Below are 17,308 nucleotides of genomic sequence, written 5' to 3'. Positions count from 1 at the left end.
GCCATAGCCAGCTAGCTAACATGGCATCCCTCTCTGTTTGAGTAGGCTAAACTAGCTAGCTGCATTCGCTGGCTAGGTAAATGAAAGTGGAAAAAATACAACAAAATATAGGTAGCTATCTCTCGCTCTCTCTTGCTTGCATCTTCATTTATTAAGAAATGAATTTGTTCAAAACTGTTCAACTATTGTCTTTCTCTCTCTTTGAATCAACTATTCACCAGATGTTATGCAATGCAGTGCTATCTATCTGTAGTTTATGTGTTCGGTACTAGATTGATTCTCTGATCCTTTGATGGGGTGACATGTCAGTTTATGCTGTAAGAGCTCTGATTGGAGGACGTCCTCCAGAGGTTTTCATAATTACTGTGTAAATCCATGGTAGGGGGTGAGAACCATGAGCCTGCTAGGTTTTTTATTGAAGTCCATGTACCCAAAGGAAAACAGAAACTAGCTATCCTCCGGCTACACCATGGTGCTACCCCACTGAGTGCTGTTGAAACTACTGTAGACCTTTGCAAAACAGTGTTTTAATCAATTATTTGGTGACGTGAATATATTTAGTATAGTTTTTTCTTAATGTTTCACTATTTTTATGACATTCACTGAGGAGATTGGTCCTCCCCTTCCTCATCAGAGGGGCCTTCACTGCTGTAAACACTAATTTCCTCCTGGATTGAGTTAGAAAACAGGTGGCCAACCGAAGTAGGGTCTTCAGTACCAGTTGTTTATCAGTTTCTCCATCTCAGCCATCTTTTTCTAACTCTCTCATATTCTGCACGATCTTCTTTCCTTTATCCTAAAAATAATACAAATCCAAAATTAAGCCAAATATTCACTTAAACTTTAAAGAGTTAAGATGTACCGTATAGATTTGGAAAGGTTTTGTACCTTGGTGATATCAATGATGCAGCCACCACCACCACCTGATGTTTGACAAACAGTGGATGTTTGCGATGTGGCTTGCTCTGGAAGCAGGGTATCTTCTTCACAGTGTCATCAGGACCATAACCTAGAGAGCTATTCTGCTTCAACTGTTTAATGTCTTTCACAAAGACAAAAGGTTTGAAAACCGACCTGTTGGGTGAGAAAGGATCCTTAATTTACATACATTTGCATAAACTTGAGATGGTACAATAACATGGCTAGGTAGGGTGTGTGAGCGGTGGCCAGCTCCATACTGTACCTCTCAGGGTCAGGAGTTCCAGTGATGCTGTGCAACCCCCGGCAGGTTGGGGTCTGTTAGTACCACAGACACCATGCTTCCTGTTGCCATGAAAATCCCCTCCATGTTGATGCCACTCTCCTTGTCCCTTAGGATATCCATCATTGTCTCAGCAGTGTTATGTCCTAAATACTCATATTCATTGTCAATAGTTCGCAAGCTATATGGATTCAAGGCTGTTTCAAATGATCTCCTCAAACTCAATTCTTCTACGCTTGACTCAAACAACGAAACCTCTCCAGTAGGTTCTGCACTCCGCAGTAACGGCTGCCAGAGTTTTCTATTCTGGCTGTAGTCATGAAAGAGTACGTCTTGGTGAAACTGAACGGGGCCTTCCCATCCCACCAGCCTGGGCTCTTGGCATACTCCCAGGGTGTTCCTTGTCTATCTTGGTTGTTATTGAGTACTGATTGGAGATATAAAGGATACAACATATTGTCAACAAAAAAAACTCTTATTGCTCAGTCTGCAAGTTTTCAAATTGAGCAAACTCAAACCTTGATAGCTAATAACCTTCCACTCTCTCTGCTGCCCAGTACTTCCCAGACGTCTCAATCATCCAGGCCTCAGTCTTGCCTTAGATGAGGAAGCTATTGTGGTAGGCAAAGCCAGACTGGTCCTCCATGCGGTTTCCTCCATGCAATATCTCAAATACCGGATCAATACTTAGTTGAAGAATGACAAACTACAGACAGGAACATACACTGCACAATATTTTTGTTGTTGTTTCGGCTTTGTACTCCCAACACTCACAAATTCACTTAAATATGTATTACAGTAGTCAAAAGGTTAATATTTGGTCTCGTTTCATAGCACGCAATAACTACATCAAGCTTGTGTCTACTAATTTGTTGGATGCATTTGCTGTTTCTTTTGGTTGTGTTTCAGATTATTTTGTGCCCAATAGAAATGAATGGTTAATAATGTATATCGGCATTTTGAAGTCGCTTTGATTCTAAATAAGAATGGAATATGTTTCTAAACACTTCTACATTCATGTGGATGTAACCATGATTACTGATCATCCTGAATGAATCGTGAATGATGATGAGTGAGAAAGTTACAGATGCAGAAATACCATACCCCCACCAGAAAAATGCTAACATCCCCTGTTATTGTTTCATGTGTAACTCTGTTGTTGTTGTTTGTGTCGCACTGCTTTGCTTTATCTTGGCACGGTCGCAGTTGTAAATGAGAACTTACCTGGTGAAATAAAAAAATATTGTAATGGTAAAGAGGTTACCGTGTCCTGAGGGTATGATATTCGTCTGTAACTCTCTCACTCATCATTATTCACAATTCATTCAGGATTATTCGTAATCATGGCAGAATCCACATAAATGTAGAGGTGTTCAGAAACATATTCTATTTTTATTTTAAAATAAAAGTGACAATACATTATTTACCATTACTTTCTATTGGGAACAAAATAAACAAACACAACCAAAACAAACACAACCAAAACAAACAGCAAATGCAACCAACAGATTTGTTGTCACAAGCTTGATGTAGTTTTTGGGTGCTATGAATATGGGACCAAATACTAAACTTTTGACTACTTTAATACACATGTAAGTCAATTTGCCCCAATACTTTTGGTCCCCTAAAATCGGGGGACTATGTACAAAAAGTGCTGTAATTTCTAAACGGTTCACCCGATATTTAAGAAAATATCCTCAAATTAAATCTGACAGTCTGTCCTTTATCATTGTATAATTTCAAACCCAAAGTGCTGAAGTACAGAGTCAAAACAACAACAAAAATCACTATCCCAATACTTTTAGAGCTCAGGTGGCAGATATTCACTTGACAAAATCCATGCCAAGGGCCTCCTCGTCCTCGGCACTCTCTTCCCATACTCTCTGCCCCACACAAACAAACACTTGACCATACACTGGACATTGCTTAACTCAGATTCCAATCCGAAATAATCTGTTGATTTCAGTTTGGTGCTTGTTACCTGTCGCTGCAGCCAAGTACCGGACGTCAGAGGTCACGCACAGAGCTGATCCGGAAGAAGATTTTAACCACGTTGTTTTGGTTTTGTCAGCGCGAGCTAGCTAACATTTCGCTTTTAATCCCCTAACTAAATATTCTTCAGCCATTGGGAAGTAATTTGCAAATTGTAAGTGCAATAAAGATTTTCCATCCTGCATCGAAGTCAAATATATAAATAGGTGGGTGGCTAAATAGTTGTTCTAGCCCAGCCTTCCTCACTAGTAAGTAATCTATAGTAGCTTGTTTAGCTAGCTAACAGTTGGTTGCAGATGTTCCAGATACATTTTATCTCCATTGTTCCATTTGTGCCTTTACATAGGACTTTTTATTCGTCTCTCATTATTTCCCCACTGAAAGATATTGTAGCGAACGGAGGCAAACTCGGGTCGCAGGAGTAAAAGGCAAACACCCAACGCATCGCGCCATTTAAACTGGGTTAACCCACTTGTTGGGTATAATAATGTATATTATAAACTGGGTGGTTTGAGCCCTGAATGCTGATTGCTTGACAACCGTGGTATATCAGACCGTATAACACGGGTATGACAAAACACTTACTTTTACTGCTCTAATTATGTTGGTAAACAGTTTGATAATAGCAATAAGGCACCTCTGGGGTTTGTGGTATATGGTCAATATACCACGGCTAAGGGCTGTGTCCAGGTACTCCGCTTTGCGTGTTGCATAAGAACAGCCCTTAGCCGTTATATATTGGCCATATACCACACCCCTTCGGGCCTTGTTGATTAAATATAATTAACTAGGATTGCTACACTGCCTCCTCTGAACGCGACCGCATGTCCCGTGCTTCAACCATATATTTTGTCTTGTGTAAAATCACAGCTTTAATGTATCATATAACAGATATAAGAATTGCCTGGCTTTTGTGTTGTTAAAACCTTTCTCATAGGCTGTTGGTGGGAGATGATCGTGTGAAGAATGGTCTCAACTTCATGTATGAAGCTCCACCTGGGGCAGACAAAGGTAACTACATCCATCTTGGTTCTGCATCTTTACCATACTGAATAATACAAATCAAACCATATGACTGCACTCCTTCCACCCACACTCTGCAGTCTACTGCGAAGGGGAGAGCAAGGAGGTGGAATGTTTAATAAGAGTCCCTCTCTTGTTCACAGATGTATACTTGTTTCTCAAAGCAAGCGTCGCTAGTTTGGTAAATGTTGTAGACTGAAAGGCATGTGTTAGCTTATTATTGTTCAAAATGTTACATTTTGATATTATTTTACAGGAAGGAGAATCAGAATACAAGTTTGAGTGGCAAAAGACGTCCCCTCGAGGGAAGTAAGTAGCTAATTGTGTTGATCAACATAAATATTCAGATGACTTGAAGCCTACTATTAGAGGTTACCTTTGCATTTGGGGATACTTTCATCTTTTTAGGTATGCCAAGGATGTCATGGCTCGTAAACTTTTGCGTGAATTAATATTGTGCAGTTTTCCCATTTGTGTTGAATTAACTTATGACATACCTATTTATGACAATCTACTGTTACATGTGATTACCCTCAATGCTAGGCTAAATAGTGTCCTATTAACAAAATAAATGTGTTGGCATTTGACACTTGGTGGTGCTAAAGTCAAAGGATGATATCTAACTCGGGATAACGATGTGTTTATTTACATTATGGCAGGTGTAGTATATGTGCTTTGCTTGTCGTCGTCGCAATTGGGTTGTATGGAAGGTGTTATAAGTGATGGAATGAATGGATTTAAGTCCAGTCTAATGACCTGTGATTCTCCGGTGCGCAATGTGAACTGCATCATGTGTCGCAAATAGGGCCATGTGAATACAGACAGTGTACCCTCTCTTTGGCCTGTCTGGGATCAATGCCAGTGCTGCGCCCACAGAGAAAGCAGGTACAGATAACAATCTGACCTACCTGGATGAATAGAGGAAAAGAGTTGACTGGTAATTCCAAATAATAGTTCACAGATGTAGCTAATGGTTTATTTTAAACTAAATGTTATCAAGTTTTTTTTCTTCATATTTTCATTCTCAACAATAAAATCCTCCTTTTTATTTTTGCACTGACTTTGAAATCATTTGAACAAAGAACTTATGATGCAGCTATTGCAGACAAATTGCAATAATAATGTGTCCCAATAGAATGGGCATTCAGTATTACATTGGATATTTGTGGTAACTCTATACTTGCAGCAGTAGTTGCCATCACTCCTGGTGTCTTGTAGAACTTCCAGAGTGGAGCTGGTTCTGACTCCTACAATCAGGAAGTGAAGTAGTAAAGTAATGTTTACAGAGGGAGAGTCCTGCGCATGGAGTTGATGGTGGAGGGTGATAATGGAGCCCCTCCTGTGCTGGGAGAAAAATGCATTTATTGTGTATTCTGATTCCCCTAACCACTGCTTTGGGAGAATGATATTGTATGATTTGCTCAGCCTGAAGATGAGTGAGTTGATTTGGTGTCCCTTTCTGTTAACAAAGCCGGCCCTGAATTCCCCACTGTGGAAGCAGTGGCGGATGTGGACAGGCGTCAATGGGACTTTGAGGCTGTGATTTGTGTTAACAGGTCCGTCGATGCACCCCTCCGAGTTAATGGCAGAGATGCGAAACAGTGGGTTTGCCCTGAAGAAATGTGTCCTTGGAAGAAATTCTACTGTTTGTGATCCATCGCAGGTAATCTTCTGTTCTTCTTCCCCGCATGAAGAAAAAGACAACAATATCCATGGCAGATCCCCGGTCTAAATGTGATTGCTGCAAAATGGCCAATTATCAGAGTAAACCACAGAGCTCTTCCAGTCGCTGCAAGTTTAGTCAATTGGGCAGATGTGATGAGACTAACTGCTAAAATTATAGGAGTGTTGCAACACCAGATGTAGCAGTATATAGTTTAACCCCCCCCCCCCCAATAATCTCCCCTCAAACAGAAATCAACAGAGGTTATTCTGCTCTTACTTGCTTCACTTCTAACCATTTGTGACGTCTTTATTCATGTTTTGTTAGCTTTTGATGCATGCTTTTTAAAATGTTCATTTGTTTGATTTATTACGAATTGTTTTTATGCTGTAGGAGTACGCTGTCAATGAAGAAGAGGAGGATCCTGAGGTTGAATTCCTGAAGTCGTTGACCACTAAAAAGAAAGAGAAGCTCCTCAGGTAGGAGAGCACCACCATTCATACGTTTAGTTGTTTTGAATATAATATGCTTATTGTAAAATAAGACAAAAGATGATTCTTGCAAAAGAAATAAACATGAACTACTAATATGACAAATTGTTTTCATTTTAAAGGAAACTTGGTCGTCTACAAAAGAAGAGTGAAGGAAATCAGAAGAAGGACCGTGATAGTAGTGACAGCTCCAGTGAAAGTAGCAGCTGTGACTGACTGACAGCTCCAGTGAGAGTAGCAGCTGTGACTGACTGACAGCTCCAGTGAAAGTAGCAGCAGTGACTGACTGACAGCTCCAGTGAAAGTAGCAGCTGTGACTGACTGACAGCTTCAGTGAAAGTAGCAGCAGTGACTAAGAGTCTGAAGAGAAAGAAGAAAGGCAAGAGAAAGGACTCCTGTCGTGATGACAACACTGAGAGTGATGGATGAGTCTAGAGTAAGACCAGGCCCAACCTCCAGACAGAAACAGCACAAAGATGATACCAGAGAGGAGAAAGAAACAGTAGAGATGAGACACGACAGCAGGGAGAGGCAGAGAACCAGCAGCAGCTCCCAGCCTGGCCCAAACAAAAGTAGAAGGAGAGAGATATAAAGACAAGGTTCACAGTAGAGATGAGGCAAACAGTAGAAGAGAGATGGATAGAAGTAGGAGCAGAGATGGAGCAAAGAATAAAGCAGCCGCAAAGGGAGGAGTAGGATCCTAGATGGAGGGAGGGAGAGGGGGGGCAAAGGGAGGAGCAGAAGCAGAGGGAGGGAGAATGAGAAAAGAGCCAGAGGGAGAGCTGAGAGAAAGCACTGAACTGTGAGAGTAGACAATCTTACAAAGTGGGCCAGTGATACCATTTTATTTTACTGATGTAAACATTTTTGACACGTTTTGACGATTTTATGATGCTATTGTTAATATGTACAGTTTTCTTGGTGGGCCCACTTATTAAACAAACACATAGAAACCAACGTTTTTGGTTCTGTTGCAAAATGTTGAGAAGAAGCAAACTGAATGAAACCGGGAGGGGCCTACCTGAATTTGACCAATAGAAACTGTTCAAAATGTTCCATTTTGCTACTGTTAGGACTAGTGATTACACCCCTGCTCCTCAAATAGTTCTTATTTTCATCCACTAGAGGGCAGCAGTAGACCTAAAATAACTTGAACCACAGAAATATTTTGCATTTGTCATATTATTGAACAAATGCATGTCTTGCATGCACTATTATTGATGGTTGTCACTTTAGTCCAGAAAACCCTCTTCAGAATTCTAATAAAAAATATTATTGCAACTCGAATTTTAAAAATAGTGAACTGTGCTCACATGTTTGTGACCGTTCTTCATTACATGTGTTACAAGTCTAGTTTAATTATGTAGGCTTGTTTCAAAGTGGTCTTCTGGAAGTGGCCTAAACGGGAGCATGGTTGACTAATGACAATCAATCTATGATTGTTCATTATGCGATGCATAAGATTAGGCCTGCGTAAGTGATGAGTGTGGAGACATCAAGTTTGTTTCAAATATTTAATACTGAATACTTAATTCTGACTCGAGATCAATGCATGAAACTTTCCGCTTTCTGCAAAACCCAGTGCATGATTTACGCAACATTGCGCGCCTATCGGCCTTTAGAGATTACTTGTTGCATTACTTGCATGACATTATCATCATGATGGACAAAACAGAAGCAACGATGAGGTCGAGTTCCTATTTGTTTTGGAGACATATATTTTATGGCAAAGAAATAACAACTCCTGCGTCGATATGATTTGTTAAGAATTCCTGATCAGGAAAATGAATTTCTTACATGTTTTATTTTATTTCAGTCGCTTTCAAATGTGTATGTTCTGTATAGACAGACCATGTAACCTTTTGCAATGATGCCCCGAGGTGTGCACCTAAATACTGTAGACCTATGCCAATTTGTTTGATTAATTGTTATTTTATCATTATCACAATACAAGTATTTTTTGTGACCTTCCATAGTGAGCGATGAACATTTTTTTTTTAAATCCTGGAGACAAGAGGAGAGTCGCCCGAGGCCTTGAGCAGTGAGATGTTTTCCCGTGTCCCGTAAAGTCGCACTGGTTCTCTTTGATCTCTCTTTTATTGTGGCTTGAAAACAAAGATGACTTCTGCCTTAATGCTCAGCGAGAGGGCATTTCATGGAAAAGTAACAAAGCGATAAATGGCAGCACTTTACTGTCCGCAACCCCAAGCGTCTCTCTTCCCGAAGCATTTTGACGAACCTAAACTCGTGTTGAATTGAACGCCCTTTTGTAGCCATAAAATAGCAAACTATGCTCATGAATTACAGATTAATACTTATTTCCGTGGTTATGAAAATGGATCGAATTTCAAATTCACTAAAGTGTAATGAAAATATATTTGCCCACAAGAAAACTGTAATTTACTTAGTGTGCCTATGCGGCAAAATAACAAACATCTTTTCTGAAGAAAAAAAACAACATAAAATCACTGCAAATAAACCACAATTTTATTTAAAAAAATAAACATACACTTAACTGAAGGTTGTATTAATGTATCATGAATGTTAGGTTATATAATAATAGCCTATTGAATAGGCCTGTTTTATTTTGCCTGTAGACTTAATTTAAAAGTTCACATTTATATTAAATGCCAAATATAGGCTATAATACGTTGTCTTTTCTAAGCTGTTTATTTTTAAACTCGAATTCGTGGTTATAGAAAAATTTACATTTTTTTTTTTTTTATCGTTATTTTCGTGATCTCAAAGCCAGCCACACAAAAGGAAATGAAAATAATTTCTCTATTGCCTTCTGGTCAATTGAACTTCCTCTTCAGAAAGAGGTTATCTAGATGAGATGCCTGTCCCTAACATATTCCCAGGCCTGGGCTCACGCTGTAATTATTCCCCGGGTTTTTCTTTGAGATCGGACGCTGCACTGGGTAAGCACAAAGAAGTCAGAGAGCATCCTTGAACCCTTTCAATACGGGGCCACTGATATTCAAATAACATGCAGGAACCATTTGACTGCGCCGCGACAAGAGCATTTCAATTTCATCATTTGCATATGGCTTTTTACCCCTTTTCCTTTTCAAAAGTTTAGAAACAGTTCCCATAACATCAAATCAAGTGTAGAGTTTCAAGGAAAGCTTAGAGATGCTTTATCCTTATTCTTGGACTGCCATCTTTCCGTTTGACATGCAAATTAAAGCAGTTAATTTGGACAATTAAAATAAATATTCAGGGGGCTTTTGTCATCAAAACCCCCTGGAAGCCCCCAGATAAAGTAAAGCTGAACAAATGATGTCTCGGAGATTAATTAGATATTTGATAAGACACGAATCCCTAATCGCAAATACAAGACACATGGGGTTGCGATGTGCTCCAAGTCATAATTAATACTATTTAACAAGATTTTCATTTGGGCATGAAATGTCTTTTCCGGGGCATTAACTATTGATTTATTCCTCAGAGAGAATGCACGTCAATGTGCGATTGCCTATATCAGCAATGTATGATTGATTTTATGTAAAGGAACACTCTTGCCTATCTACATTTTACGTTTGGCAATCGTTCATTTTTACCATTTATACCATCACATAAAATACCTTGGTTCATAATTTATTTTCATTTCGCATAATGAAAACAAGTATGGGACCCAATACAGTGAAACATTCCCATCACACGACTGCTGCCTCAGATTTTAGATCGTTTTAATTATGACAAAATGAAAGTCTTATACGTGTGACTTTATACAAGTAAACATTTATATATTTTTTTTAGCAAAGAAATGAAATGGTTAACTGAATTTAAAAAGCTGTGTACATACATATCCACAAAGTGCGTTGAAAGTAAACTCCCTGAATTTCAGGATCCCAAACACGAATAAAACAATCATAATTCACATTTACATGAAAATAACACATTGTTTGTTGTCAATATGTACAATATGATGGCGACTCACATGGGCCAACCAAGTTCATTTGGGTTAGCTCGCCCCTTTTAAGCACTGATCGTAAAAAGTACCCCGCGGTTCATTTTTAAGTTGACAGCTTTATAGTTATGTCATTTTCACATAATATAGAATAATTCTGCTTTTCGTTTGATGGTGAATAACGAGTTGAACATAATCAATATGGTGTTAAGTTTGAATTATTTTTTGTTTTCAAATGCTTTGCGTAAAATCGTATTTTCCTCCAATACTATCTCTCAAACCCAGACCCGTTTTAATACATGTACCAGTTTTGATAACCTACTGGTCATTTGCTTTATAAAGTTAGTTTCAAGGTCATTCAAATAACAGCCATTCAGTGCTCGTCATGAGGAGATGGATCCTTGATTCTGGGGTTTACCCCGTCTAAAATGAGTTCTGGGGACTCGGACCTGGGGGTCTCCAGGTTACTGGTGTCGGTGTCACTGTCGCTTCCCTTTTTGCCTTCACCACCACCGGCAGTGTGGGTTTTAATGTGCTTGCTCAAATGGTCGCTCCTCATAAAGCGCTTGTTGCATACTGGGCAAGCAAACCTTTTCTCGCCGGTGTGGGTACGGAGGTGTCTCTGAAGTTCATCTGATCTTGTAAATCTTTTGCCACAAAAAAGCCAATTGCAGACAAATGGCCGCTCGCCAGTATGCCATCTCAAATGGGCTTTAAGGTGAGAGGTTTTGCCATACACCTTACCGCAGCCTGGAATGTGACAGCTGTGAAGTCCTTTCCTCCGGAGGCTGGCCCCCGCAGGCCCCAGCCGCTCAGCCTCCTGACAGTTCGGACAGTCGCACGTGGCTCTGCCAGAGTACCTCCTGGATGACCTTGAGGAACCAGAACTGGAACCTGAAATCATAGCGTTGGCGGCAGAGGCGTCCGTGTATGTTGGAATGACTGTTTTGAATCCCTCTTGTGTTAACAGGTGTTGGCTGGTTGATAGAAGATGCGATGCCGTGGGACTTATACCGGTTGAGCTGAATGCCGAGTGTGTCAAAGTGGAGAAGTCAGGGTTATAGCCACTGAGCTGAGAGTGTATGGCTTGGGGGGTCCCGGAATGCAGGGAGGTCTGCAGCGAGCTTGCAGGGTTTTGGACCTCGAGCCATGAGCCAGGGTTGGTATGAACGTCCCACCACGCGGACGCCCCATTAGTAACATCGCCCGAGATGGTTGAATGGAAACCAGACTTGTACCACGACTCATACGGATGTGCCATCCCTACCCTCGGGTACAAGGTTTCTGCTGATGTGTGGACTTTGGAAATGAAGGCTGATTGCCCAGACTCTTGAGACGAAATGCTTGCTGAGTTGGAAAACAGACTGCTGTACTCTGTGGAAAACGCAGATGTGGTCGGGGAGGTGGAGGCTAAGCAGAACGCGCTGTTGCCTGTGCCAGTAGTTGATGTTAGTCCGGTCGATCCGCGGCTTGTTGCTACAGTGAATCCAGGGAGACTGGATCCCAAGTTGCAACTAGAGGAGGATCTTTTCCAAGGATGAAATCCGCCTTTTGAAAAAGCACTGGAATCAGGTAGAGTGGTAAGGGGACTGGTATTGCCAATTTTGTTACAAGTAGCAGCCAGCATAGCTAGAGGTGTAGTTCCAAATCGTGGTTCTTCCTGTAAAGAGATGAATATCTGTACTTTAGAACACTGCAAGCAACATTTACCATTTTCTTTCTGTAAATAAGATGCATGCATTTGCTAGAAGTATAATTTGCGTCTGCCTATGTGGTCGTCCAACCGTTCGGTTGTTGTGCTTGTTTGGATAGCAATTAGTCCATAGGCTACACAATTATTTACCGTATTGGATTCAAACATACATTTAGTGAAAATGTTAATTCATAAAGAATGTATCGAAATGTGAACTAAATATCCACTGAACCTAATAAACAGACACAATCATGGAGGAAATACAGTAATGTCACTCAGTAGAGAGTTTACTGCAGGTCTCGAAAGTTTGCGCATGTGGGTAGCCTATTATGAAAGTTGGAAAATTACAACATCTACACAAGCACTTTCAATACCTACAGTAACAACAAAGCTCAACGATAAGAGAACAATGACCGAAAAGTAGCCTATACAATTTAGTAAGTGTGAAAGTATAAAGCCTACTTCACACATGAAAATCAATATATTTTTTGTCGGCTTACCCCAAGTATAGACGTAGCCATATCCAGGGTCTTTGCTATGTTGAATTGGTCACAATTCTGCAATAGTGTACTTTTCCAATTCGACTCAGACACTTTGCTTTTCCGTAGTCACACGATTTCTCTCTTGGCTCGGAGCTCCTACACTACCTAGTTGTAGAGAGCGCGTTCTTTGAAGTACAGCTGGCAAGAGCAAGCAGCCAATCTATGCGCTGGATTCTTGGCAAGAGGACGACGTCAGCCAATGAGAGATTCGACCAAGGACAGAAACGCTAAAGCTTCATGTCAATCAATAACTCTTGTGCGGATTTGACTGTCAAGCAAGGTACGATTTGGTATTTTTATACATGTTATGTATTCTCCCATCAAGGCTCAATGTGCTCTATATTGTAGAATCGAGATCCTTTTGGTTTAAGCTAGTTCTCTGCAAGAGGTAAGAATTTGATATGATTTATTTAGAGGTATTTTGTTTCTGTTGCATTTCAGAAAGCTTTCTGACCAATTGTTATTTTTTTCAACTGCAGGTTCTTTGTTTCTCTAGGCCTATATAGACATAATTGTAAAATATAATGTTCTGATGTATAGCTGCCTCTGCTTTTATCCCTCGTGGAGTCCCGAATTGTTTTATGTTTCATGTCATAACATGAGGGGATTGGTGATTATTTAAAAAATATATTTATATTTACGAATTGCGGTGCCTTCATATTTTTTTAAAACTAAGGATGTCATGCACTTTCAGGAATGGAAACGTCTTCATAGGCACAGGGCATGTGCTTGCTTACACCATCCATGAAGTTAAGCAGAAGTTCCCATGCACTCACCAGGGGGCCAGAAGTGCAATAAACGGACCCATTATCAATAAACAATGGCTGACTAAAGTGAAGACGCTTACAATACAAGGTATGTCATACAACAGGTGAATTATCTTAAAAGTTTCCATAGGCTCAAGCGGTGTTGCCATGTGTGCGTTTAAGAGGCTATTGGGGACTTGTTTTTAATCTGTGTGTGTGTGTGCGCGTGTGTGCGTGGAGTGCGCTCGCGCCCGTCCCCCTGCCTGTCTGTGCCAATTTACGCGCGTGTGTTGAGGCTGTACAGTGGGGCTTTTCGGTTAATTAAAAAGTGACAATTAACTCGATGAGTGGTTGGTGTTCTAAGTGCTACAGCCTGGAAACTAAAAATATTTGAAAAATATTGCAGTCATAATAATCACGAGATGTTGTTTCCCTCATGTCAGCCTGGCGAATGCATTTCATTCAACGATGCAGGCTGATTTAATATGGCACAATGAAACCATAGAGCATTCCACACTAAAGATTTAGGCCAACTGAATTATAACGTTTGGAGATACAATTGAACCATTGAAAAAACATGTGGAGCGCATCAACATTAACTTTTTCTTTCGCCAAATTACTATATATTTTTTTCTTCCTCTGGAATTTATAAAGATCACAATGCAATATATGTCAACGTGTTTCACAGCTTGTTAAAACATTTAGGGGTAATGACATAATGTAACAATGGCCTGCTTTGGTGTGACTCTTCATCCTTTAAAAAGGTAAAGCAATTCTCCATAGAATGGCTTCGCCAAAAGCTGTGTATTACAGTATTCAAAACGAGCGAATAATGCACCATTATTGAGCTTGAATGCTGCCAGTCAACCAAGCGCAATTTGTTCAAAGGCTTCCTCTGCTTTAAATCCCCACCTTTTGAGCGGAGAATATAAAACAATTTCATCAAATCCAACGAACGGAGCCAAGAAAAGTGCTTCATTTTTGCAATCATTGCAATTTTAGTGGTGTGCTATTAGCACTATTAAATGTCGATTGTGCATTAACAAATTTGATTGCAATGCCAAAGTGTCTCGAACAGCGTGAGTGTGTGAGCGTGTAATTATTATTTTATATTTTTCTTTTTTTTAAAGTACAGTTCTAAATGTTTTGTAGTGTAATGCACCTTTGGTTAAAATGAGGACCGTGTCATTCATTGTTTATTTTTTTATTTTTTATTTTGCTATGTATAATGGTATTCTGGTATTATCTGTCTCTTCGTGTTTTATTTATATTTAGTGGTTCGAAAATAAAGATAAAGGATTTATCAGTGAACAAGGCGAAGATAAGGCCCTCGATGGAGTGCTCGTTTTTAATTAGTGTTTATCCCCACATTATTCAACATCTAACTGATTATTGAAACACTTCTGGAAATAAAATAAGTAAGGAAATGTGTAACGAACAAAAACTTTAGTAACAAAAGAACACGAAAACAATTAGGATTAGATTATCTTTCAAAATGACAGGTGTTGGTTCACATATGATTGCCAATACTCATTTTCAATTGTGTTGACTTTTTAGTCTTTTTGAATGCCATTGTAAATTGGAATTTCATCATGTAGGCCTACCATAATAACAATGTGATAGCCTGCGTAATAGTTGGTAGTAGGCCTACCCAATGCCAGCATCCTTGACGAAATATTGTCATTAAAAATATTTGAACAGTGTCATTCAAATTGGAATTTGGAGTTGAATCTCGCATGCAGGACTCCACCCGAGAGCACTTTTCTGTGGCAATTAGGAGCCTATTACAAGTCATTAGATTGATCAATGTACCTTAAACAATGAGAATGATTTATTTGGTAGAACAAAACGCTGTGCATCTATTGTGGTGAGGCTAAGTGACGGTGCATCCATCAAGGCATTCAACGACAAAAGATAAATGATTAATACAAACCTATTCATTTAAACTCTTGATACAAAAGGCCTTTGACTTGCTTCAAATCAAGATTATTAGAGGCTCGTTTTCTGCATGTTAAACGACTCAGGGTGCTGGATTAGACCAAGTTTTCTGGTTGGTCCCTGCAGGGATTAATTTGCTTTGGTTTTGAGGAAAGTTTATTTGTGGACAATTAACTAATCGGTGTAATCTCATGGTCGAGAGTGGCGGAGGTCCACAGGCCTACACCTGTTTCTGTCCAAGAGGGGAAACAATTTAGGGGCAATGATGCCATGCTTCAATTCTAAGTAGTTTTATATGTTAATTGATGTCATTATCTGAAAACAGGTGTATGATAGTCTACTAAATCCGACAGAAATTTTAAATCAACTCGGCCTAGCCTACATGCTTGTTTGGGTCATGGTGATTGGTAGCCTCTAAGATAGAAAACAATATTTTATCATAAACTCGCGTTTTTTGTATATTGTAAAATCTATAACACATCTCTTTCTATACGATTTGTAGACTAACGCACGAGATCATCGACGTGAGTCTATTTTGCGTGTGCAAAGACTTGCATGCCATGCTGTTTTCCATTCATTGTCAATGTACAGTATTCAACCTGTTTCTCAGCTGTGTCTGCCCGGCTCTTGCACAGTAAGCATTGTTGGACACCTTTTACATTTTGCATCCGATGTTTGTAATTTTTCTGGTTGTAAAGGGAGTAAAAAAACAAACAAATGCGGGAAGACTTGTATTCACTATATAATGGTGCATAACAGGAAGATATAGAATCATATTCCTGTTCAGTATGAAATATAATTTTATTGGGGAGGGAAATAAACCAGAGCGACAAACCAGTCTGTTGCAAGGAGTAGCCTAGAAGATTCACCTTCAAGGGCGGAATGGAACCAGAAATCGGCCCTGACATGTCAAACACACCAGCCCATGTTTTTCCTTGAGGTCCCCACAAAATGGACTAGCACATCTGGTATTTGCCCGAAATGCCAGATGGCCGCTCTGCCCCGGTTCACCTTGTTAAAGGCACTATAGTCCCACAGCTGCTTACTTGCACTGATTTAACCCTCCCTGATAAGAGGTGCAGACTAACCAGCACTCCCTGCCACTGTCATATTGTGCGTGAGGGACTGTCATTTTGGTTACATGCCTGACACTTGGATAGGCTCCTGTAATAACTCCTACAGTTACCGATATTGGCTTGTACATATGTTGTCTATGTTCTGTGGTGAAGCTTGGCTCAGCTCACAAGTACAGTAGGCCTAACATTAACAAGTGTCTGCTAAATTTAGTAACATGGGTCAGCTACCAGTGTCATCTTTCATTTCAGCCAGACGCATGTCCTAGTTTAAGGGTGAGGCGTTAGCCAGTGTGAGTGAGGTCGAGTGAACGTGCTGTTAGCTAGACCGCTATTAGCTTCTTCTCCAGAGCTTACATTACCAGCAATATATGTTTTTTTTCTCACTCTAAGTTGTGAGTAGATTTAGTAGGCAGTGAAAACTGAAGAAAAGGACATGGCTCCCAAGAAGGTGTGTTTTGTGTATACTATAGTAGCTCAGGCCAAAGCTGAATGTGTAGCCTCGATTTACATAACGCCACGAGGTCTGACTCGCTATGGACATTGACACGTTGTTTTTATTAGCAGAAGGGAGGTGATGGACAGCAGCCACCACCACTGATTGGACGGTTTGGGACTTCTTTGAAAATAGGAATCGTCGGATTGCCCAATGTAGGGTATGTCTATAGTCATTACATGTAAACTGGAAATATACATTTGACTGCTTAACAACATGGCCTATGCATTTTTAAGTACAGTACTAAATGTATTCATATGGCTCCCATGAGCCAGTGTAAAGGTATTCTGGTCATTCATTGACTAGTTCATTACAGGCCACATGCCATTAGGCTTTCACTAGACTAGTGGACACAGGTCATGGAGTGCATGCATTTCACTGTACACATGAACCTAAAGGTCACAAACCCCGCACCAGTCATTTAATTTGCCTAATGTCATTCAATAATTCAGAATATTGACTCACTCTTACACGTAAAAGATTAGAACAAACAGACACAAAATGCTTTGGATTGATACATGGGAAGTATAAGATCCA

The 17,308-nt window shown here is 40.0% G+C and overlaps 2 protein-coding genes, 1 long non-coding RNA gene and 1 pseudogene across 6 annotated transcripts in view; 2 read left to right on the top strand and 2 right to left on the bottom strand.

Moving 5' to 3' along the window:
- Positions 1–149: 149 nt before the first annotated feature.
- Positions 150–2,550, bottom strand: LOC112236753 (annotated as a pseudogene).
- Positions 2,551–3,198: 648 nt separating this feature from the next.
- Positions 3,199–7,666, top strand: LOC112236763. Of its 3 annotated transcripts, none has more exons than XR_002951274.2 (6): positions 3,199–3,347; positions 4,131–4,204; positions 4,473–4,525; positions 5,773–5,879; positions 6,273–6,358; positions 6,493–7,666. It is a non-coding gene; the product is annotated as an uncharacterized LOC112236763 (long non-coding RNA). The 3 variants fall into 3 exon arrangements; XR_002951275.2 differs by having other exon boundaries at positions 3,213–3,399; XR_002951277.2 differs by having other exon boundaries at positions 3,213–3,441.
- A 1,394-nt stretch (positions 7,667–9,060) lies between these two features.
- sp9 (sp9 transcription factor) lies at positions 9,061–12,622 on the bottom strand. Its single transcript, XM_024405358.2, has 2 exons — positions 12,477–12,622; positions 9,061–11,943 (listed from the first exon to the last, which is right to left on the bottom strand). The coding sequence occupies exons 1-2, from the start codon at positions 12,495–12,497 to the stop codon at positions 10,657–10,659; spliced, it is 1,308 nt and encodes a 435-aa protein (XP_024261126.1). The 5' UTR covers positions 12,498–12,622; the 3' UTR covers positions 9,061–10,656.
- A 3,924-nt stretch (positions 12,623–16,546) lies between these two features.
- LOC112236732 (obg-like ATPase 1) overlaps positions 16,547–17,308 on the top strand; it is a 42,799-nt gene continuing 42,037 nt past the window's right edge. Inside the window, exons 1-2 of one of the 2 annotated variants that reach the window (XM_024405344.2) lie at positions 16,547–16,726; positions 16,843–16,931. In XM_024405344.2, coding sequence (XP_024261112.2) covers positions 16,712–16,726; positions 16,843–16,931 — 104 coding nt within the window. In that variant the 5' untranslated portion in view covers positions 16,547–16,711. Of the gene's footprint in view, positions 16,727–16,839; positions 16,932–17,308 lie in introns of both variants that reach the window. The other variant, XM_024405337.2, reaches the window with a different exon arrangement.

Source organism: Oncorhynchus tshawytscha, linkage group LG03, assembly GCF_018296145.1.
Source record: "Oncorhynchus tshawytscha isolate Ot180627B linkage group LG03, Otsh_v2.0, whole genome shotgun sequence".
NCBI classification, from domain to species: Eukaryota; Metazoa; Chordata; class Actinopteri; order Salmoniformes; family Salmonidae; genus Oncorhynchus; species Oncorhynchus tshawytscha.
The sequence above is the reverse complement of the archived record's forward strand: the minus strand, read 5'-3'. Positions and strand labels throughout refer to the sequence as shown.

Coding starts and splice junctions, on each gene's coding strand:
- sp9 (XM_024405358.2), bottom strand. CDS start 12,497: ATGGCTACGTCTATACTTGGG. Junction 11,944..12,476: donor TGGCTACGTCTATACTTGGG/GTAAGCCGACAA, acceptor ATCTCTTTACAG/GAAGAACCACGATTTGGAAC.